This window comes from Ostrinia furnacalis, unplaced genomic scaffold, assembly GCF_004193835.3.
Source record: "Ostrinia furnacalis isolate ACB-3 unplaced genomic scaffold, ASM419383v2 OfSCF3015, whole genome shotgun sequence".
In the NCBI taxonomy this organism is placed as follows: Eukaryota; Metazoa; Arthropoda; class Insecta; order Lepidoptera; family Crambidae; genus Ostrinia; species Ostrinia furnacalis.
In genome coordinates, this window is record NW_021133254.1 from 194450 (window position 1) to 219289 (window position 24840).

Here is a 24840-nt window from a genome sequence, read left to right on the forward strand (position 1 = left end):
GTACTTTCATAAAATTATGGATGCTGTTTTTAAATGAATTCACAAGAACAGCGCCACCACAGTGGTACCATGAAGCTAAAGATAAAAATGGAGGGCAAAGTTGGAACAAAAATTTGAGTCAAATACCTACTTATATCTATCTCGCTCTCTGTGGCCCTACCTCTCTTTTTAGTGTGAACTGTAGTATTGCTATCTTCTTATTTAAATCTCCTTGTAAATTTTTCGAAATAGCCAATTCACTAACCAAATCAGAAGTTAAAGAAATAAATAATTAATATTTGAANACCATTGAATGCGATAGAGGATCTGAAATGGTGGCTCAGCGGCTGCCGCCAATCGTCGAAGATCCACCCATCACCGCCCATACACTTTGTAACCACGGATGCGTCCGACGTGGCCTGGGGAGCGCAAGTGGATGGGACGTCAATCTCGGGAACGTGGACCGAACAAGAAAAATATCTCCACTGCAACGTAAAAGAGATGCTTGCGATACTAAAGACACTGGAACAACACGCAAAGTTTCTGAGCCGATCAACAACCTTATTCCAGTGCGACAACCAAACAGTGGTGTCATACCTAAAAAATCAAGGAGGAACTCGATCTCAATTCCTATTGAACGCTACGTACGAAGTGTATCATTATCTAGAGTCGAATCATATCAACCCGATAGTACATCACATACCAGGCTTATACAACGGTCACGCCGACCACTTATCTCGACACAAAGCTCCACCAGAATGGCATCTGATAGTGCAAGGCACAGAAACAATATTTCGGAAATTCGGGACACCATTGATAGATTTATTCGCCTCGAGACAAGCGCACGTAGTAGACAATTACGTGACCCTAGATCTTTACGACACAAAGGCACTGTTCCACGACGCCTTCTCTCAAATTTGGACTTACTCCCTAGGGTGGGTATTTCCCCCACCATACCTAATACCGAAAGTGCTCAATCACCTCAATTCAGCAACGGGAACCTATCTTCTAGTAGTGCCACGATGGCACAAGGTATTCTGGCGTGCAGACCTCAAGTCGCGAGCGTTAGCAGCCCCATACACGATCTTCAACCTGGAACAGAAACTAATAGACACAGCGACGGGACTACCACCCCCAAACGTACAACAAATGACCTTGGAAATATGGAAGTGTGGGGGTGGTCAAAGAGTTTAACAAATTGGAAAACTGAACAACTCAAATTGCTACANTGGTACTATGCTTTTAGTGCCTATAGCAGTTTTTAGAACTATCTCTAATGACCAATAGAAATCGTCAAAACTATTTCTGGCCAATGACAATCGGTCTAAGTGACATTCAAAAGTAGTTTCAAAAAATCCGTAACCACGATCAAACAAAAATGGAAATGAAATTATTGTTGTAGCATTGTAAAATGGCTTGCGATTGTTTGGATGGATTTGTGTGGATTTCTAATAAAGTAATTAATCTAGGATTAATACATTTCAGAGAAAAATATTAGAAAACTAGTTAGTAAAGTAGCATGAGTTAGAAAACACGTTCTGTTTATAAATTAAAGCAAAGATGAGTGCAGTGTGATCGGACGCGTATTAGTTTATTTTCTTATAATTTCCACAATGACATCAACACAAGAATTCAATTGTATACTTTGTAAGGAAACCTTCGTGAATAAGGAAGATTTACAAATACACTTCAGGTACATAAATCTATAGTTGCTAAATTTACCATCAAACAAAAATTACATAGTTATTAGATTGGTAAACCCTATCGTTTTTACGATGAAGCATTGATAATTTTCAGGAAACATGGTGATCCGAAGTTTAACCAAAGTTTGAAAAAGAACCGGCCACAAAATGAGGCTCAAGCATCAGCTGCGAAAAAAAATGAAGAGGTGGAAATGGTTAGCTGTGATGTGTGCTCCGAAATGTTCCCTACAATATCTAAAGCCATCACTCACAAACACAAGATGCACCCTGACCACGACGCGAAATACTTCTGTCCTTGGTGTGGAAAACTATTTACAATGAAGGTGAGGTTATGTCTATGTGGATTTTGACCAGTAATAAAGAACTGTGCCCCCTCCCCACTTCTCCCCCCTTGCCTCTTATCTCTATTATCACTATGCACAGTGTGTTTTAGTCAGTGGCAATTTTATTTCTTTATTGATGTTTATTGATAGAATAGATAATGTATTGGATGTTTTTTACTGGATGTAGAATGTTTATACTATTAATAATAAATAAGACTTATTTTTATAATTTCAGCACCTATACAACAAGCATTTGCAATCAAATCATGTGGATGCAGAGCAGACAGACGACAGCCACTTCCACTGTGACGCTTGTAACGTTGACTTCTTCATGCCATCTGCTATGTTATACCACAATAAGTTTTTCCATAGACAAGACACAGACCTACCTAGTATTGGTCAGTCAAAAAAATTGAAGATGTGCCCACAGGTAATTATTGAGAAAATTACAGGCATTTAGGCATAACTAAAATGAAATAATCCTAAAAAGAGCTCAGACGCTACTGCCCTATGTTCACCCCTCACACACTTCACCACAGTAGCTGCTAATTTTTATATTGTGTATAAAATTGTTGAATTTCTTGAAAGACTTCTTTACTTACCTTTTGGTATTATGCTACATTTTATGCAATAAAATCTATTGTTCTGCTAAATAGTGTGTATTATTAATTTTGATGAATTTTATTTACTTATTGACCTCATTTTATTTTACAGAATGTTGTGTTACAAATATATTATTGCTCTTTTTGTGGAGATGAATATGACAACAAAGTTAACTTACATGTAAGTATTAACTTTTTGGAGTCATGCACTGCATGTTTTTATCTTCTCTATCAAGAGCAAAATTAAAAAGAATTATTAGTAAAATTAAGATCTTAATTTACTAGTTTGTAGTTAATAATAAAATTACTCAACTTGTTTACTTACAGAAACACATAAATGATGATCACAGTGATGAGAATCAAAGCCCTGAAGATGTGTTACGATGTCCAGTCTGTGATGCAATCTTCTTTCATTTAGATGCATATGAATTGCACATTACATTTCACAGCAAAGAAGACTTGTACAGTGAGAAAAATGAAATGTAAATATTCTACATAAATATTTATATTAACCTTTTGAATCACATGAATGCCAGTTTTATTATAAATGTAAATTATTTTAGGTTTGAGCAATTGACAGAGTTTTCTTTAGAGACTGTCCCACCACAAATGGAGAAAGTTGAAAATGCTGAGCCCCAAGATATAGAAAGTGAAATGCAAGCTGTTGGTGTGGTAAGTAATTGATTTTGCACCACAAATGTTGTTTTTAAAGCATTCAAAATTACTCTTAGGAATATTATCAAATCAAAATAGCCTAGACTGCATACTGCACTCAAACCTTAAAAGATTTTTTTAGACTCAATCAGTACTTACTGGTACATCTTGGATCTGGTAATGTTTTGCTCCTGTAGTATAGATAAATCAAAGAAAATAATTGTTTCAGGAAACATTTCTAGAGAGAGCTATTGGTAACTCCCTCGACAAAACTGAAGATGAACATAGGGTTAAAACCAAAAAGCACAAAAAACATAAAAAATCAAAGAAGTCTGCTATCACACTAAATGAATTTTTGAATATGAATAAAGATGTATTTGGAGAAGGTTTGGACTTTCAGGGTGTAGAAGAAGTTCCAAGACAAGTAGTTACAAAAAGGTTAAAGCAAAAGAAACCAACAATGGCTGCAATCAAATCATTTGAGTCATCAAATTTAGAGAAACTTAAAAAGCAAGGTATTATAGTTAAAATGAAACCTACGAAAAAACCATTGCTGCAGAAAATAGTTGTAGGGGATAAAGTGCTAACTAAAATACCTGCAATTGAGAGTAAATCCTCAACACAAATACAGTCCACATCTGATGAAGTTTTATCAAAGTTGATCAATCAGAGCAATAATCAAATAAAAATCGTTAAAAAGATTTCATCTCAAGAAAATGCTGAGGAATCTGAAGAGAACGATAAATCCTTTAAAACCAGTGAAGACCAAACAAATGTCGGTGAAAGAGGACCGACACCAGAGAACATAGAAGTAGAGTGCGATGTTAATGTGCCAAGTGAAACTACATCTTCCGAAAATGAAGCCAAGGAAGAATCAACATCGAAAGTTAAAACGGCGCAAACAATAGCACAAAATAATTACCGTGATGATAGTGTGCACAATGATGTTATCTGTCCTAAGAAAGAAGAGGCTAGTGCAAGTAATAAAAGTGACGACGATGAAGATAGGCATGACCATGACCATGTCGAAAAAGACAATTTTAATGAAGAAAAGAATATAACCCAGAAAACCGTCATACCGCTACATTCTAAAAATAAGCTTATTTCTGAAAAGCCTCCTTGTTCGACGATTTCTAACATGGAAGATGCAATTACCGCAAAAAATGGAAGTATAAATAATACTGAAGATAAGACTGAATGTGATTTAGAAAGGAACTCAAAAAGTCCTGTAGATCAGAACAATACTCTTAATGCTCTGAAACACTTAAGTCATCTGATCACAATTAAACCAGTTTCTTCCAAAAAAGGATCTGCTCCAGCTTCGCCAGCGCCAACACCTACTGAACAAAAAGATTCTAGTTTTCTTGAACCACAAAATGATTCCGATTTAGATGAAAAAGACGGAATACAGACGCCTGAAAAACAAAAAGAAATCTACCCTGAACCGGTTAAGGAAAAAAATGAAAGTACATTAAATAAATTAGAACATTTGAAAAAGTTGAGTAAGAACATTACGATCAAATCTTTGTCACATTCGCCGAAAAATGATAAAGATATGGATTCGGATGATGAAGAAGAAACCAATAATACATTAGAAAAAAATACATCAGTACTTAATGTTTCAAACGCAAATAAAGGAACTTCTCTATCTAAAAATCTAGATTCTAAGTCGCAATCTTCACCAGCCACAAAAACCCTTCAAAACCTGAAAGTTACTAATGAGAAAGAGACTTTAAAATCATCTAATATTGATCTCCTAAAACATCTATCTAATGTCACAGCAAAACCGGTTAGCACAATAAAAAACAAGGTGCAAGAAAGTAATGCACCCATTAAGAGAACTATTGTTCCAAACTTAGTCAAGAAAGAAGAAAAGGAACAAGAAGTAGAAATTTTTAATATTGATGATTCTGACGATGAAGTACCTTCGATTAACACTCCCCCTTCAAAACCAAAAGTAAGTGAAAATACACCTATTAAATCCATAGAGAAATTAAAAAATATCAGTCAAAGTGTCAATGTAAAAAGTATAAATCAGCAAGGACCGCCATTGAGAAAAAATAATGTTCAACAAATAAAAGTTGAGAAAATGCCTAGTAAAGTACCTTTTTCCTTATCTCAATTTTCTGAAGACGAAGACGATGATAACCAAACATTGAATAATTTAATACCTGCTAACAAACAGACGCAAGCACTAAAAAATGATAATCTTCAAAAGACTTTGAAGGGATTGAGTAAACATATTACAATTAAATCGGGGATACCTTCCCCAAGTCTATCAGTTAAGTCTGGTAAAGACCAAGACCCCAAAGACACGTTCGATGAAGATCCGGACAACGCCGGCGACAGCGACTCTGACTCCTACAAAGGCGGCGTAAAAATATCAGAAATAACTGAAGATAACGGAATGAGCGATGATGATATGGCGGATCAAGTAGACATGAATGAAATTGCCCCTGTAACGTCTCCTGCAGAACCACACAGCGACGATGATGACCATGACTTCGACGACGATCCTGATGGCAACTTATCCGATCTCGAATACCATATCAAATCCAGTACACTCAAAAAGCCAACGAACATCACAGCTCAAATGCTAAATTTACAGAATATGAATAAAAACATAACCATCAAGTCACTGTCTGAAAAAAAGGGATCAGCGCCTAAACTTGACCAAACTAAACCAATGTTGAATACTGATCTCTCGATAAAACCTTTCAAGCAATCAAAACCCGAAACTCGAGATGCGGTGGAAACTGCCGTGAACAAAAAAATAAAGAACGCATCACAAATAGCTCGGTCGGTGAGTCAGAACACCGCCTCATGTAGCCAACAAAATACTGTAAATAAAGAAGTGACTGTTAAAACCTTTCAAACAAAAACAGTTATTCAAGAAATTACGACCACTGTTACTAAAACTATTAAAACAGTGAACCAAACTGTTAAGCAAGAGGTTCAAAACGTTCAAAGTAATCAAACGGCGTTTCAAAGGGTGCAAGGAATGAAGTCGTCCAATCAAGTAAAAAATTTCCAGGGTGTTACGGTCAAGCAGGCAACGCCTCCTGCGGGGACTAAAGTCAAGGGTGCAGCAGTTAATAGACCGCCAATTGGCACTCCCGTCAGGCCGTCTAATCAGCTAGTTCCAGTAAGACCTTCCAATCAGATGGTCCCTGTTCGCCCTTCCAATCAAATTGTTCCTATTCGGCCTTCCAATCAAATTGTCCCAGTAAGGCCATCAAATCAAATCGTTCCTGTGAGGCCCTGCAACCAATTAGTTCCTGTAAGACCGGCAACGAATACAGCAAGGATGAGTCGCCCCAGAATGGCGGGCCCAAAGAAGGCTGTACCTTCGACGTCAGGAAACCAACAGAAACAATTTAAAATGTCCCCACATGCAGTGAATACGACAAAAAGGCCTACTGATGAGCCTGCTGGACATTTTAGCTGTTTCAAAAAACCGAAAGAATCTTTGATTCCTGTATCTGACATCCCGACTTTTACTAATGACCAAAACAGTGAAGCAGTTGTTCAATATTCATCTTCGCAAATGAGTAAATCTAACTTTAGCTCCTCTACGAAGACTGTCAAAGGTAGCAAAGTTGTGACTTCTACACAAATGAGATCGGAAATGAGCGCCAGCACGCAACAGCTGGAAAGGCTGAATAGCATGTCTGGTTTAAAAGTAGTGAAAACTAGTCAAATGAAAGCTTCAAAAGTTGAAGAAAAATGTGAGTCTAGTGAACAGAGTGCTTCAAAGCGGAACACTTTAGAAGCAATAGAGAAGTTGCAGAAGCAGGGACTTCTGGTGAAGAAACCACGTTTAGATGTAAGTAATGACAGTGACCATTCAGATGAAGATAATAACTACACAACTGAAGAGCCTGACGATGATTGATAAAAAAATCCTCCCCAATTTAAACTATTTTTACATTAATGTAATACCTTGATTTAGCACTAAATACTTGTATAAATCTTGCTTATGTAATCAACTAATAGTGATGTACATAATAAGGAAAATACTTATCCTGGCATGGTTTACCGACTGATTGAAAAATCTGCAATTACAATTTTCACAATTAAGAATGCATTATTTTTTTTCTGTTGACAATTAAATACAATGTTAATCTATTATTAGAATAATACAAGCGTAATTTGTATATTTATTATTTCCTAAGAAAATGAAGTTAGTTTTGGTGATGTAATGTAAATATAGATGATAAATTAAATAGCAATAACAAAATTATTTTTTTCCTTTGTTGGGTTAAGATTAAATGCGTGTGATCCTGCTTGTTCCTAGACAGTAGGATCAACTTTACTACTTTACATATTAAAATATGTGATTATACCATGCTGTTTGTTTTTAAAAACCTTTACTAAAGTTCAAGGACTAAAAATGAGTTGAAAATGTAGGTTCTCAGGGAAAATAACATCCACACATATTTTGTTAAATAACTATATTTACACAAGAGATATAACACCATAGTATACATATTCTTACAAATATTATGAAATACGAAAATATAAACTGTATTGAGTTCATTTATACAATCATTAGAGAAATAACCATTCATCATTTAAAACAGTTTTAGTAATCACATTTAGAAAGACCAATTAAAACATTATTCTGATTTTGGTTCCAATTTATTCTGTCTCCATTTTTGTTCCTGTAAATAATTATCAAATGTTTAAAAAATTATACTTATTTAAGCATTCATAGATTAATACCCTTAGTAGTTGTGTATAAAATATTTTATACATAGATGAGTTAGGCCAACAGATATTTCCGTTTGGATATTTTTTGGGTGATGGATGAAAGAATGGAAATTAATTTCGTTAAAACTTACTGGGAAAACCTATACCATATGTAAGAAAGAATGATAATATATGCATAAAATTAAACCTACTAATACTGAATCATGCTAATGTACTTGCTACTATACTATTGCTAGTGTTCAAGTCTTCTTAACGAATTCATTTATGCTAAGTGCCTTTAATTTTTGGTATGGTGCTCGCACTTTTGAAATAAACTCAACTAATAGGTGCAAAATGTTGCTAAATAAGTCAGATAATAATGAACCATATTACGGAAAATGGATTGGATTAGTTAGTTCAACCCTTAAAACCATAGAAAACCTTAATCCCTAATAGGAAGATAGCCAAAACCCGTTAACATTTAATTTACTTACCAACACCGTACCTCACACCTGTCGCGCTAGTGGAGGGTCCTACGTACACAGACAGACACTACATAACTCAACCAAAGTTATAAAAAACATTAACAAATCAATACATAAACATTTAAAAAATTCAAACTTCACAATCACGGCACAGCACACATCCGCACCCAATATTAGAGTAGAGAAACTTCTTCGAAATGTATGAAAATTTTCAACAACTAGGTACCTCTGTTACTACAAATAAATGGTGAATGGTTCTTCGCTCGCTCTACCTACCTACTAATAATATTGGAAGTCTGGTGGACAACTGCGATTTCTAGGTTACTTTTATTGAAACTTACAAGATGTTCAGCTCGTCTAAAGAGATGTTACTTTCAGAGCGTCGTCTATTTCTGATGAGCTAACAGTACTAGCTAGGATGGAATTCCTCCACCACTTAGTTAAGTGATGATACGCCAAATTAGAAGGTATTGTTATTTAATTACTAGTATGATGTATTATTTAGTTACTTTAGTATTTTAAGATTTAAAATGAAGTTTATCTCTAGGACTATTTTATTGTGGTTTTATTGTTGTTACTTTATTAAGATTTAAAATGAGGTTTAACATTTCCGTACCCTGATTCAGTAAATTGTGATAAAAATAAGCCCTTTACATACACATATACAATAATATATAACCACGATTATACATATTGATAACCACGTAAACCTCATAAAACCAAAATAATTTTAATGTAGTCTTGTCAAATAAGTCAACCATGGATTTTTAAATAGCAAAACATGTATAAAACCACCAGTAGGACCATAATAATAAAATTATCCATATCCAATTATCCATATGTTTATAAAATATACGACAATACTGCAGCAGACGGCACCTAACATGCATTCGAAGCTCCGCCCATAAGGAGTGGGTGGAGCTTCATAGGCAAAATAAGTAATTCAAGCCAAACCGAGTTCCAACTAAACATTGTCTCTGCTATGACACAGTTATAGACCTAAATATGATACAAATAAAATATTATTTTGTATGAACAGCTTCGGTATGTAAAGTGCAACGATGATGATTGCTAATGTTCTTAAAAAAACGTTACATAGCGAATTCCAGTTCATTCAATGATTATTTAGCGATATTTATGTTACGGTTAATGTGATAAATTGAAAATTATGAATAATCGCCGGTTATTATGAATAATTACCGACAGGCGAGGTAAAAGTGATAAATTAATCACATTTATTAGTGATTATTTCATAATGTATCCTTAGTACTAACGACTATCATAAAAGAGAACACCGGCTCGTGTACAGCGCTCATGTACAGCCTCACACTTTAAACGTTTTGATATCATATATTAATATAATTTGGCAAAATGAGTTTGGACTGTTTCTTGCGTTACATTACTTTACCATAATGCCTATAACACATTGTTTTGATTTAAAGTGAAAAATAGGTTAGGGTGCCGCGGGGGTGGCCCTTGGGCCACCCCTAAGCCGCCTATTTAGTTTTATACACACATAAATGATCTTATATTAATCACATTTACCAAATCATGTGGTAATTATTCATAATAACCGGCGATTATTCATAATTTTCACATTTATCACTTTAACCGTAACATTTATACAGTGTGTCCGGGCTTGTAGTGATCAAACTTTAATGGCGTAATCTATGGACAATTTTATCGATGAAAATACTTCAAATTTGTGGCTTGACCTATTTGTCGCAAAATTACGAGGATTTAAGTTTTTAATTTTTAGTTTTCACCTCTTCCTTCAAAAACAAGTGAAAACGTGGGTAACTTAACATTAATAAGCGAATATTTGATATCATGCGATACTCAATAAAATTATCTACTAGTAGAAGTAGAAAACACATACAAGTTTCATACATTTTAAGGGAGTATGAATGGATTTAATTAGAAATAAACATGATTTTTTTCACATCTTTTTCAGTTATTTCCCAACACAAGAAAAACCAGGTCGTTAAGGTATGTTTTATTTGCATTGTATTATTAGTATTTGAGCCATTCTACAAAACGAATGTAAATTTATTAGTCTACGTCTATTAGTTTCGACGTAATTGTTGAACAGAGATACCCATTCCCAGCGGTTCCCATAGTAATCGGAATAGGTTGTGTGATTCTTTCAGGCAGTGCATTTTCGCATGTCGCGTGCGCTATGGAAACCACTGGGAAGAGGTATCTTTATTCAACAATTACGTCGAAACTAATAGACGTAGACTAATAAATTTACATTCGTTTTGTAGAATAGCTCAAATACTAATAATAAAATGCAAATAAAACATACCTTAACGACCTGGTTTNTTAGTACTAACGACTATCATAAAAGAGAACACCGGCTCGTGTACAGCGCTCATGTACAGCCTCACACTTTAAACGTTTTGATATCATATATTAATATAATTTGGCAAAATGAGTTTGGACTGTTTCTTGCGTTACATTACTTTACCATAATGCCTATAACACATTGTTTTGATTTAAAGTGAAAAATAGGTTAGGGTGCCGCGGGGGTGGCCCTTGGGCCACCCCTAAGCCGCCTATTTAGTTTTATACACACATAAATGATCTTATATTAATCACATTTACCAAATCATGTGGTAATTATTCATAATAACCGGCGATTATTCATAATTTTCACATTTATCACTTTAACCGTAACATTTATACAGTGTGTCCGGGCTTGTAGTGATCAAACTTTAATGGCGTAATCTATGGACAATTTTATCGATGAAAATACTTCAAATTTGTGGCTTGACCTATTTGTCGCAAAATTACGAGGATTTAAGTTTTTAATTTTTAGTTTTCACCTCTTCCTTCAAAAACAAGTGAAAACGTGGGTAACTTAACATTAATAAGCGAATATTTGATATCATGCGATACTCAATAAAATTATCTACTAGTAGAAGTAGAAAACACATACAAGTTTCATACATTTTAAGGGAGTATGAATGGATTTAATTAGAAATAAACATGATTTTTTTCACATCTTTTTCAGTTATTTCCCAACACAAGAAAAACCAGGTCGTTAAGGTATGTTTTATTTGCATTGTATTATTAGTATTTGAGCCATTCTACAAAACGAATGTAAATTTATTAGTCTACGTCTATTAGTTTCGACGTAATTGTTGAACAGAGATACCCATTCCCAGCGGTTCCCATAGTAATCGGAATAGGTTGTGTGATTCTTTCAGGCAGTGCATTTTCGCATGTCGCGTGCGCTATGGAAACCACTGGGAAGAGGTATCTTTATTCAACAATTACGTCGAAACTAATAGACGTAGACTAATAAATTTACATTCGTTTTGTAGAATGGTATCTTTATTCAACAATTACGTCGAAACTAATAGACGTAGACTAATAAATTTACATTCGTTTTGTAGAATAGCTCAAATACTAATAATAAAATGCAAATAAAACATACCTTAACGACCTGGTTTTTCTTGTGTTGGGAAATAACTGAAAAAGATGTGAAAAAAATCATGTTTATTTCTAATTAAATCCATTCTTACACCCTTAAAATTTATGAAACTTGTATCTGTTTTCTACTTCTACTAATAGAAAATTTTATTGGCTATCGCATGATATAAAATTTTTGCTTAATAATGTTAAACGACCCACGCTATCACTTGTTTTTGAAGGAAGAGGTGAAAACTTAAAATTAAAAACTTAAATCCTTGTAAATATGCGAGAAATGGGTCAAGCCCCAAATTTAAAATATTTTCACCGATAAAATTGTCCATAGATTACGCCCTTAAAGTTTGATCACTACATGCCCGGACACACTGTATAACCAATAAGCACTAGACAAAGTTCGTTGGAATATGCGGCTTGTTTAACCCTAAAAACAATCTGTGCACGTACCAGCACGGCGAGCTCATTGGAGAGGCGGTATGCGATGGCGCGCAACCTATAACGGAGCTTCATGCTACTCTGCGTTTTCTTTTTCAGAGTCTGCAGTATTGTGTACATGTTGAAACAGTGCAACATAAGGAACAAAACCGCTAGGTAAGGCACCTGTCGAATGTCGCAAATGTAAATAAAAAGAAATCACAAAGCATCATTAAACTAAAAACAATTTATTAATTTAGCGAAGCAATAAATCAACAAATTACAAATTAATATCAAAAGAAATCAGTACAGTAAACGTGTAAGTACTAACATCACAATTAACCATTGTATTTCCTACGCGTAGAATTAAAAATGGTTTGATATAAATCAAAGTGTAATAATAATGTTTCATGTTAATCCTGAGATATTATGTTAAGCAGAACTTACTTTTACTACCTAAATATATTTGTTTTAACCTACATTTATACAACGTGTCCCAAAATTCAAGGATAAGCCGACGCCACAGGATGGACATAGTCATGACTACCTTAGGAAAAATAAGGAAAAAATCTATCTAAATTATTTTTTAACTTACACAATAAATTATGAAATTCGACGAAAATTGACACCCCTTATGATATTTTACATTACCACAAACACAATTTTTCAAATATTCCTGTTTTTCTGTTTATATCGGCAACTTAAGTAGTGCTGCTGTTCACCCTAACTCTTAAAACCCCCAGAATCCTTGCAGTTTTTACACAAAAGTTAATCAAAATATGTAATTTCCTTAAAATTCTCAACGATTTTTACTTTCACTTCACTTTGACTCATCGTTTTGTAAAAAAAAAAGTATGAACACTACTGCGGCAAGTTTTTTATAAAGTTGACGCAACTATCTAAGATTCCAAAATGGTATAATACTCTAAGAAACCTAGTCGCAAAAAAGATATGCGTACCATTTTTACAAGCACTTCGCTTGTTAGTTAGTATGGGATAAATCTTGCAACTGAATTTAAAACCAGTTCTCCTTAACCAATTGAGCTGAAATTTGGTATACTTGTGTAAGTACGATGATTATGCAATATTATGGTACCATTGAGCTGGATGGAGTCTGGAGGTGGCAATAGGAACTCTTAACGAAACGGCGGAATTGCACCTAGTTTGGGTTCGTTGGACTTGTCTTTTCGAGCACTTTAGTGCTAGAATGTCCAGGGTCCTGATGATGAAGTCAAGAGGTGGCAGGAGCTGGCCATAGGAACTCCTAAACGAAACGGCGGAAGCTTATCGAGTATGGTTTCGTTGGATTTGTCTTCCCGAGCACTTGTGCCATGAGATTGAGAAACAACTAAAAAGTTTAAAATAAAGTTGTAATAAAAAAAAACTTTTTTAAAAACAAGCTCGACTTCGTTTGAAAATTATAATTGACTTCATCATCAGGACCCTGGACATCATCTAGCACTAAAGTGCTCGAAAAGACAAATCCAACGAACCCAAACTAGATGCAATTCCGCCGTTTCGTTCCTATGGCCACCTCCAGTCTCCATTCAGCTCAATGGTACCATAATATTGCGTTTTCATCGTATTTACATAAGTATACCAAAGGACATTGTCAGAAACCGCCTAAAAAACCGCCCAAAAACATTAACCCATCATAATTATTTTCTATTTTTTTTAATACATTAAGCACCCTTTCATTCTAATGGACACTTAAGCATTGAAAAATTAAATAAATAAGTCTTTTAACGTTTATTCTATAATACTATTACAACTTCCGGACGTTTTGGTGCGTGGCATGGTCTAAAACCTATCAAGTTCCATAATTTTTGCCGATAAAATCTGTACGAGGCATTACCGTACTTTATTGCTGGGAGTCCATGTATAGTGATGTTCCTGCGGCCATCATAGACAATAAAATATCGATTTTGAAAATAAAATAAATCGATTAAACTGCTTTGAAGACTAGATTTGCGTTAAAAGCTAAAAAGATATTGACAGTTTGACACTATTACAAGAAGATATCTAAAGTGTCCAACTGGTCGAAGGTCGTAAATAAAATAAAAATAATTAGGACCATAAACTGATATTCATGGTATCATAACTGTAAAAGTGTCAGAATCCGATGTTGAATCCAATGCCAGTTGAAGTGAGGAGAACTGGTTTTAAATTCAGTTGCAAGATTTATCCCTATACTAACTAACAAGCGAAGTGCTTGTAAAAATGGTACGCATATCTTTTTTGCGACTAGGTTTCTTAGAGTATTATACCATTTTGGAATCTTGGATAGTTGCGTCAACTTTGTAAAAAACTTGCCGCAGTAGTGTTCATACTTTTTTTTTACAAAACGATGAGTCAAAGTGGAGTGAAAGTAAAAATCGTTGAAAATTTTAAGGCAATAACATATTTTGATTAACTTTTGTGTAAAAACTGCAAGGATTCTGGGGGTTTTAAGAGTTGGGGTGGACAGCAGCACTACTTCAGTTGTCGATACAAAAAAAAAACAGAAATATTTGAAAAATGGTGGTCGTGGTAATGTAAAATATCATAAGGGGTGTCAATTTTCAAAGAATTTCGTAATTTATTACGTAACTTAAAAAATAATTGAGATAGATTTTTTTCCTTATTTTTCCTAAAGTAGTCATGACTATGTCCATCCAGCGACGCCAGCTTCATCCGATCCTTGAATTTTGGGACACGTTGTATATTTTTACATTGTAGTAGGTAAAGTGTTTGTTAGGAATAAATGAGATTATAACTAATTCATATAATTAAAATTAATTTGACAAAGATATTCGAATTTTAGACATTTGTCTAACATTACTAGTTATTCATAGATAGGTTACATTAAGTTCCAAATATACATTCAAGCTATAAAATATGCCTTGACAGAAATATGACTAGTCCTGTTCTTAATTAATCAATGATTTTAAAACAATATTATCTTGGTTATTTGATTTGAACGCTTACAATATTTTTAACATTAGTCGATCTGCCTTCGTTTAAAAACGTACAATGGTTGAGCCACAAACTGTATTAACTAAGAAAAACAAATAGGTAGGTATACAAAAAATAATCACAGAAAAACCGAACTAATAAACAAAATCAAATACCAAATCAATCAATATTTGTGCCTTTTAAAACGCAATTTAATAGCTGGTGTAGAAAATCTAAGCCCTGATAAAATAGAAAGCACGACATGGTAGGATATATTTTCATTTAATTAGATTTTAGCCTGTTATTGATTGGTTAAAATATAGTTTTGTTTGAGCATCGTTTATGATCGTTTTAAAATTCTAGTCATAAAATAGACTATATTATAGCCGCGCCATCTGGTGATGGCGCGATATAATATAGGTGCAACCACCAAATTGGCGCCACTGTCGAGTAAGGTAAAAGGTCTTTCATGGACCACTCGTCAGTCAGGGGTGCCAACTGTTGAACGCAATTAAGGAAACCCTCATTTGAGAATCACGTAACTTCGTGCGCAACTGTGAAACTACAATTTTTTAAGTGGCTACCGAGTGGTGATTAATATGGTGCCATATATTTTCGCGTAATTAAAGCGTGAATTACTTATGCATCTCCATTTGAACGTTTATCCCTAGCTACATTGTAATCATTCGTTACGAAATCACAATAATAACTACATTCCACTATAACTGCTCATACTATGCGATTTCCTATCATTAGAGACGATTTATACAGGCTCACCCAACTTGACAATGTGCAATAAATAAATGGACCGCTATACAGGGTGTGGTTTTGAAAAACAACGCCCATCTAAAGGGTGGTAGTATACATGAAAGTAAAAACCTTGTTCAAACGTCTCCTAAAACTTTCAAGACGGCGCTTATTACCGCCCCCACCACCCCCGCGTACCCCGCAACACCATCGAGCACATGCGAACGCCGCCTTGGGAAAGCGGGGGGACTTGTCCTATAGTTAGCCCGCGTAATAATACCATTGATTTCATGGACATTTCCATGATTTTTTTAAAATATTTTTTTTGGCATCAGTGTCCCCTGAGATGTGCGTTATTTTACAAAACCATACCCTGTATAACAGCATAGATTGCTAGAATTCTCAACAATAAATTACCATATAATATAATTAACTACGAGACTCTCACATCATGCAATAAATAAACCATTCATGCAAACTTTGTTTAGACTAATATTATAAATCTAAGTATTCGATTCATTTTGGCACAACTCTAGATCTCTTTTAATTGTGATACTTCATACTACTATACATATAAATACATACATTCACAAAAGTAGAAAATAAAATTAGCAAATACACATATATAATCTAAATCATATAACTAAAATCATAATATCCATCATCATCATCATCGTTGAACACTGCGTAATAAGTATGTGTTCTAGGTATAATAAAAAAACAGTAAAATTACATCATAATATTAGTAATGTTCTTGCATTCTAATTTTATTGTGAAACAGTATAGTTTCAGTGACCTGTCAAAGTACTTGTATTTAAGTATAATTTTCAAAACATGATGAGAATTTCTATTTTATAGCATCTAGAAAAACGAGTCTATGACATATGACTCATTATTGAGTTCGTGCGTTTTTGTTCGTTTTAGTTCGATTGGAGCTATACTACAATTAAAATTATAAACATATTACGTACTTTATAATAGCGCTAAAATATCTGTTTTAAAACAATTATTTTAGACAATGCAAATTATAAATAGACAAACAAACTAAAAGTTTACTAGTCTACCACCTAGCATTTGAATTGGGCGATGGGAAATAACCTAATTTTAAAATCTCACCAACTTATCTAATGATCCGAATTTTTATTTTAATATTTTTTTCTTGTAGCTCCAAAAGCTAGGTGATAGATAGTCTAGGTTGGTCCACGTGAAATATTTACTACATACTTATACATTATACATAAATATAACTGTCTGCGAAAGTGCTGCCACCATCATTTTTCTTTGTTTAATCCTGTGAATCATTTCATTATGTTAGAAAGATTTACATTATTTTTTATGGGTGTGTGTATGGCAATTAGCTTTGTTCCTCTTTAGGTTTTTCATCAACATTAAAAAATTATTGACTCTTGATTCAAAGCTATTAACATTAAATCGGTAGCGCCACTACACACCAGACAGCCAAAGTAATAAAGAAATATAAAATAGACATGGTAATTAGGAAATAAAAAAACATGCAAATATGTAGTTAAAATGTTAGTAGGAAATAACCAATAATAAAATCACAAAGTATTTAATGGGTGCAGCACTTACGCGGAGTTATGGGCATTTATGCGTTCAAATTCGGTACTAACATTTTCTAAATATACTGAAGTTGTCCAAGAAGAAAACGACAGTAATTTTATAAACAACTATAGCCTGACCAGGAACATAAAAACCCTGGCATAGAGGCGCTTCAATTGCATTTGATAGTGCAACACTGAGTACAGTCGTACATGTGTTGAATTAATAGGCTAAATTTATTTATCAGGATTCAGGATTACGGGCTAATTTGATATTTTCATAAATTAACGAAAAATATTATTAAAGGTAACCTGGTTTAAATAAATTAAATGAAACCATCAATCGAGCTAGTAGGATTTATTTTATTATTCATCAATAATCAAATTCAGAACTTGAATATTCAACTGCAATGTCTGCTCATGAACGCTTCAAACTCGGTACTTCTTTCCCAATTCCATAAAATTCAAAACTTAGAAAGTGACAAAAAACTTTAAAATAGGTAGTTGAAACAGACTACAGCTAATTTTCATAGTGGACTGTACTATACGATAAACATGTCAGTCAATTTGACAACCTTTGTCGGAAACATTATTCAATGAAAATATTGTCCGAACCCTTAGTATTTCTCTTCGACAAATACATTAACACATCGTGAACCACTTTTCTTTCACGACTATAAAAATATTTTAGCAATTTAATTCACAAAATCAATTGCACACATTTAAAATAAAGTTTGTTTACACTTTGACAACAATAGACTGACATGCAAGGTGACATGTCAATGAAGTTTTCAGTTACTGTTGCCATTAAAAGAAATTAGTACCATTAGTTTTCCGCAACATGGCGAGGGTTTTTATGTTCCTGGTCAGGCTATACCTACATATATTATTTTTATTAAATTGACTAAGTTCGTCATACCTTACCATACCATTACCATAAATTTCATCGTTTTCTTGTTAGAACATCGATATAACGGTGAACGAAAAAAGTATTATAGCAAATTGGATGGATCTGATCTATTTTCACCCAATTTTGACACAGATTCACAACCTTTTGGTTTTCTGGGTTAGATTGTTGGTAAATTGTGTCAACCACCTAATCTATTTGTCTTTGCCATATAGACCCCGTTACCTAATTTAAATCTGGTCAGTAATTTTACTAATATAACATTCGAACCAAAGAAAATAACAGTAATCATATTGCAATTTAGTCTCTGATCATAAATAAAAGAAAAAGAAAAATTTCGTTCACTAAGATTACAAAGTGACAGTCTAACTTCAAATTACTGGCTCAAATTAAAAACTGAGTTTAATATTGGCTGCGTTTAGCGGAAAATATCGCTTGTTAGAAATTGTTAGCAACATGGCGATCGCCATGAGAACCGCCGAAACTTTAACATGTTTTCGGCTAGGACACGTTTGCTAAACTTCAAAAGTCACGATATCTGTGGGTCTAGACAAAGTGCAAATTATAATCGCAAACCAGTCGAAAAGTGGTCGAAAAGCCCCTTTTTTGTATGGAGTTGTGACGGATTCGATTTTCGATTCGATCAAAAAGTGCGTTTTGTCTAGGGGGGCTGTGCGTTATCCCATACATTTTTTTGACAGTGACAGCACTTACCGCTAAAACGCCGCCACTTTACTTACTAGCGCTAGCCAGCGCTATTTTCCGCCAAACGCAACCATTGTCAGTGCAGTGTGTGTGACAAGTTTCTATTTTAGGGGTTGCCATTATTCTTTGTTCGTTCACTGTTACCAGACAATCGCTACTACTATGACACACATACATAAATGCGTGCAGTGAAGGTTTCTGCAGTCGGGCACTCTCACAGTACCTGCTCGTTGAGTTTCTGCGGTATCACTATGAGGGTAGTCAGCGTATTGCCGATTCCGAGCGACAGGAACGACATGCTTAAAGCTGGCACCTGTTGTTTGTTTGTTGGGGGGAAACATGTTTTATATTCGAGAATTAGAGTCCATTTTTAAAGCTCCTATGAGCTCTATGCTCTTTAAAATAAGTTTCTTATAGACAACTAAGCAACTTTTCTGTGATAAAAGGTGGTCATTTGAGTAAGGGGACTGTTTTTTTCTTCGTTATCATCGTTATATTTTGTATTGTTAGTACTTTAACTCTGTCAAAATCTATTTATTTCGCTTACGATAGATAATGTTTCAGTACCTTACTAAAATGATTAACTTTCACACAATACCTTACCTCACAGAGTTATTATGCAATCACACTATGCTAAAGAAAGTTGAATACTTTTAATAAATGTGCCACCAACTTAAATAGCTTGCCAGTGTCACAAGAAATGACGTTATAAAATTAAAGCCTTGCTTCGAGAGTCATTACTATTCTATAGCATGTGAACTAGGACATTTAAGTTGGCGACACGTAGATATTTAAATAAAGTTGCACATACCTGCCACGTCGCACTCCGATGGAAGCTGATATTATACAGGGTGTATGCAATGTAAAGTTGGAATACATATCCGCCGAACAGAAATGGCAGTAAGTACGACAATCCACGCCACATCCATGAGTGGAAGCCCTCAATGGTAATGTCCATGTTATGCCGTGCTCCCAGAGCTTTCAGCCTGTATAGCACACCGCTTTGATATCTGAACTGCATGAATTGAACGACACCTGAAAATGTAACGAAACAGCACTGTAGTAAACATTAAATTACGCAAAAAAGATAATAAGTATGCTGCTAGGTAACTATTGGGATGTTATAAAAGGATGTTAGCTGGATAATTGGCAAGTATTTGATATTACTTTGAAAACTAGTCGCAAAACTAACTATCGAGTGACGTAACGTGAATTTTACGCCTGCCGGCCTAGAATGCGCGCCACGATATAATCTTATCGTCTCGATAAAATGATATATTGACGTGCGCTTAGGCAAGCAGGCCACCTTTTATTTTTGAGATGTAAGATCTCAAGTAAGGTATAGATTTAATGCAATCTTATTATTATTAATTACCTAAAACAAAAAAACTACTCATACTCACTTATGTAAGCGATGAACCACATAAACGTGTGCCGGAACTCTTCCCACGCCTCGTTCTGGGGCCAAATGAGGAGTATCCCAGACACAATGGTGGAAATAAAGTGGTGAAGCCGCCACCAGCCCTTTATCCTCGATCCGTTCACTTTCAGAATGCTCTCGCGTATCGTCAACGTGCAGTAGTACCATACCAACAAGAATATCAGTATCAGTTGCAGCGGTCTGAAAAAAAAGAATATATTTATGTGCCTATGATGAATGAAGAAATAGTTCTCAATTTTTATAAATTAAACTATAGGTACATTTTTATTGCAAAATGACATCTAATTAAACAACATAAGCTAGTCAGTGTATAGATTGTAAATGGCAGAAATATTCACCTGAAATCTATGTACAAATTTGCAACAGCAAGAACGAATGCTATTGCACTCAATATCAGTTTGAATTTCTCGTATTCATCCTTGTACTTAAACCTGAAAAGTAAAATTCAGTTTCATATAAATGCTCGGGGAATATGGGTGCATTTCACACAAAATGACCAAGGCTCTGGGTTTCAATATCATTACTTACTTGTCATTTTTATTCAAAATAGAAACATTGACATTTCCAAGTATAATACGGAGATACAGGCTGTTCTGTTTGGGCAGTGTGGTATTGATTTCATGCAGCATGGCTTTTCTTTTCATTATCTCTTTTTCCAGTTTGGCAAGTCGTTCATCTTTTGTAATACCCTTCTTATCAAATCTGTTTGTAAAAAAACATTATTAGACATTTATGGAAGACTGATAATACTTTAATGTAAAAAATAAGTATAATAATTTAACTTCTGGCCTAGCTTTTGTCTGCAGGGATTAAAATCTGTCACAGAAAGTCTGTTGTGTACTATTTATTTACTTGTATTTTTCATTCAAAAGTAATAATTTTAATAAAAGGTCACTGTCCTTCCCCAAGGTCACACCTATTTCAATACAAAAATTCATTCAAATTGGTTCAGCAGATAAGGCCTATTTTAAAACCACACACACATAAGTAGTTGGGAACAAAACTAATCTTCCAAGAACGATGTAATTTTGTATTATCATTGGATCATAATCCCTAGGTAGATAAATTAATAGGTAGATAGACAGATATCAGCTTCAATATTAAGCAATAAAAACCTACATTTATCATAACTGTGCCAGCCTATAAATAAACATTTATTTAGATCATAATCATAAAGATATTTTTTCCAATTATGGAAAGAACTTTATTCTTTTATATCTTTCCGCTGTGGCATCTTGTTTCAGAATATTTTTTTACGGTCACTAATTAACAAAAATGTTGTTTCTATATTTTATTAAAGTTTATCAGTATAGGTAAGGCATAAAATTAAATATTTTTATCTTGCCACCTCCCGAGATACTGATAATGATGTTAAGCCTCGAACGTATATCTTTATTTATTACTTAATTATGTAATTCAAAGAAGAATTTCAGTTGAAAACTATTAATGTTCCTTATATTCTCAAGTTATTAGTTACGAAATGTTTACAAGTAAACACAAATACGGAAACTATCCTTATCAAAGCGAACATAATTGATCTGACCTTTTGAGAGCATTTGCGATAATAGACATACGATACTTCTGGTGAGTGATCTCCTTCATGCACGTAGCCTGGAGCTCACCCACTTCCTCCAACTTCGTGACATACTCTTTATTTACCGTCTGGAAGCACCAATATTTTTATCATTCAGTTATAAATTCAATAATAAATCTGACACAGAATGAGGAAACAATATGTTTTAGGTATCAAAAATCAATATTATTTAAAGATCAATTTCAATAAAGGGAAAATATTTTACCTGCTATTGATAGAATGGAATAATTTATACTTGAAACAAAACGGACTTTTGTTATTTGAGGTAACGTTGGAAAAGTTTAAAATACTGTAAATAATGTGTGTTAACTACAGGATTCTATAAATCGATTCTATGACTACTGACAATGCTTAAACATTATTTCCTTTATTGTTATTTAGTTCCAAGACAAAGAACAATGTCTGAGTAAACAATAAATCAGAACCAAGTGGAAATGAGCAATTATGTTGAATGCATTGGTGGCACCATTTGGAAATCAGTCGTTACCTCGAGGCGCTTATAGTCCGCTGACAAATCCTCCCATTCCTTGAGACACTCTTCCACATCCATGTTTTGGATAATCCAGAATACCGGTCACTACTTTAGCCACGCGAAGCTTATAGAAATTCCGTCAAAATTCTATCCACATTCCCAAAAAATGAGCTCTCATTCTACTGTCACAGTGACAACTAGCAGCAGGTGACTGACAGGAAAGAGCTGTCAATGTCATATTGATAGTATATTTTTTTATATTCGTTTACAGCTTTGGGTTTCGTTTTTGGTTTTTCAGACCGATCTAATAAGTTTTTTACGTAATCAGGAAAGTAGAAAGCAAACAGCAAAGCGACCCAAATATTTTTCAATACCCAATCCTTTACTCCCATCTGTTCCACATAGTAAATCTGTGATCTACCTCCTTCGGGCTTGCCATCGGGATGGTGAAAAGGGGCAATCCAATCCAACTGAAACTGTCTGTGCAAATCATTCGTATCGAATAAACCCTTTAGTGGCGCTTAAATTACTCATATATAGCCTGACCAGGAACATAAAAACCTTCGCCATGTTGCGGAAAACTAATGGTATAGATGACCCACGCTGAACTGTCCCGCCAAACTCAATGACAGGGGGGCGCTACCATCGTTCAACTATATGGTTTCCAACATGGCAAAAATCTGAACCAGCGATCCGGTATTGACGGTGGCGCCCCACTGTCAATGTCATCGACAGGACAGTCCAGTATTTTGGAACTATACTAATTTCTTTTAATGGCAACAGTAACTGAAAACTTCATTGACATGTCACCTTGCATGTCAGTCTATTGCTGTCAAAGTGTAAACAAAGTTTATTTTAAATGTGCGCAATTGGTTTTATGAATTAAATTGCTAAAATATTTTTATAGTCGTGAAAGAAAAGTGGTTCACAATGTGTTAAAGTATTTGTCGAAGAGACAATACTAAGGGTTTGGNTTCACAATGTGTTAAAGTATTTGTCGAAGAGAAATACTAAGGGTTTGGACAATATTTTCATTGAATAATGTTTCCGACAAAGGTTGTCAAATTGACTGACATGTTTATCGTATAGTACAGTCCACTATGAAAATTAGCTGTGGTTTGTTTCAACTACCTATTTTAAAATTTTTTCACTTTCTAAGGCCCAGTTTTTTGATTCATAGTTAAAATAACTAATTGTTAAATTTTGCTACTAATGGTTAAATATTAACAAAATGTTAACGAATAGTTTAAAAATGTACTAAAAGTCAAGCTAACCATTGTTCGAAAAACATTTTTTTCTGATATTTAACCACTTGTCATTTGACATCTGTCAAATTTGACTATTGGTTATTTTAACTACGAATCAAAAAACCGGGCCTAAGTGTTGAATTTTATGGGATTGGGAAAGAAGTACCGAGTTTGAAGCGTTCATGAGCAGACATTGCAGTTGAATATTCAAGTTCTGAATTTGATTATTGATGAATAATAAAATAAATTATATAAAATCGCTGATTTTACTGCCTGTTACGAAAAAGTAATCCCACAAAACACACACGTTTTCACTAATTTTCGCGATAGATGTTATGGCGGAGACGTCAGGCCAACAGCCATTCAGAGTGCAGCTATTGTTGTCCGTGTAAAATAAATACGGAATTGTTCAGAAACCATGGGAAAGTAGAAATAAATCGTAACTAAAGAGTAAATAACGAAATAGTAAATGAGAGCGACTCATTTTGTTTTTTTGCTTTAAATTGCCAATTCATTATGACACCCCATAGAAAATCAATTTGATACAGAAACTGCGATTACTGTAGAACGATAATACAAAGAAATTTACAATAATTTAGTTACGTATCGCATTTTATGAAACAAAAACACATGAAAAAGCTAGGGTGGCAAACAGATTTTTGTATGAAAGGTAAAAAAGGACTATTTTTAAAATATCTAAATATTTGGTAATAAGTAGGATTATAGCTATAATTCTTCGTTATCTTAAAGATTAATATTCATCCTTCAAAATTGTGTGTGTGTTTTTTTTGTGTGATGATTTATAAATATAAAACTTTTGAACTGTTTCAAAGCACACTTTTTTTTTTCAAAATGTACATTTTTTTTGAGAAATACTCAAATTCTACTAGCTCGATTGATGGTTTCATTTAATTTATTTAAATCAGGTTACCTATAATAATATTTTT

At 34.1% G+C, this 24840-nt stretch overlaps 2 protein-coding genes across 5 annotated transcripts; one reads left to right on the plus strand and one right to left on the minus strand.

Annotated features, from left to right (window-relative positions):
* The first annotated feature begins 1332 nt into the window (after positions 1-1332).
* On the plus strand, positions 1333-7606 carry LOC114357000 (uncharacterized protein DDB_G0283697). The gene is made up of 7 exons (XM_028310414.1): positions 1333-1672; positions 1777-2005; positions 2241-2435; positions 2720-2788; positions 2935-3089; positions 3171-3279; positions 3491-7606. Exons 1-7 carry the CDS (start codon positions 1593-1595, stop codon positions 7154-7156), a joined length of 4503 nt encoding a protein of 1500 aa, XP_028166215.1. The 5' UTR covers positions 1333-1592; the 3' UTR covers positions 7157-7606.
* A 180-nt stretch (positions 7607-7786) lies between these two features.
* LOC114357001 (transmembrane protein 120 homolog) lies at positions 7787-22850 on the minus strand. 4 transcript variants are annotated; one of them, XM_028310416.1, is made up of 9 exons: positions 22662-22850; positions 22124-22242; positions 21109-21282; positions 20919-21011; positions 20543-20760; positions 19951-20174; positions 19363-19452; positions 12321-12473; positions 7787-7925 (listed from the first exon to the last, which is right to left on the minus strand). In XM_028310416.1, the coding sequence occupies exons 1-9, from the start codon at positions 22722-22724 to the stop codon at positions 7881-7883; spliced, it is 1179 nt and encodes a 392-aa protein (XP_028166217.1). In that variant the 5' UTR covers positions 22725-22850; the 3' UTR covers positions 7787-7880. The 4 variants fall into 4 exon arrangements, with proteins under 4 accessions (XP_028166217.1, XP_028166219.1, XP_028166220.1 ...); XM_028310418.1 differs by lacking the exon at positions 22124-22242; XM_028310419.1 differs by lacking the exon at positions 12321-12473.
* Positions 22851-24840: the final 1990 nt, after the last annotated feature.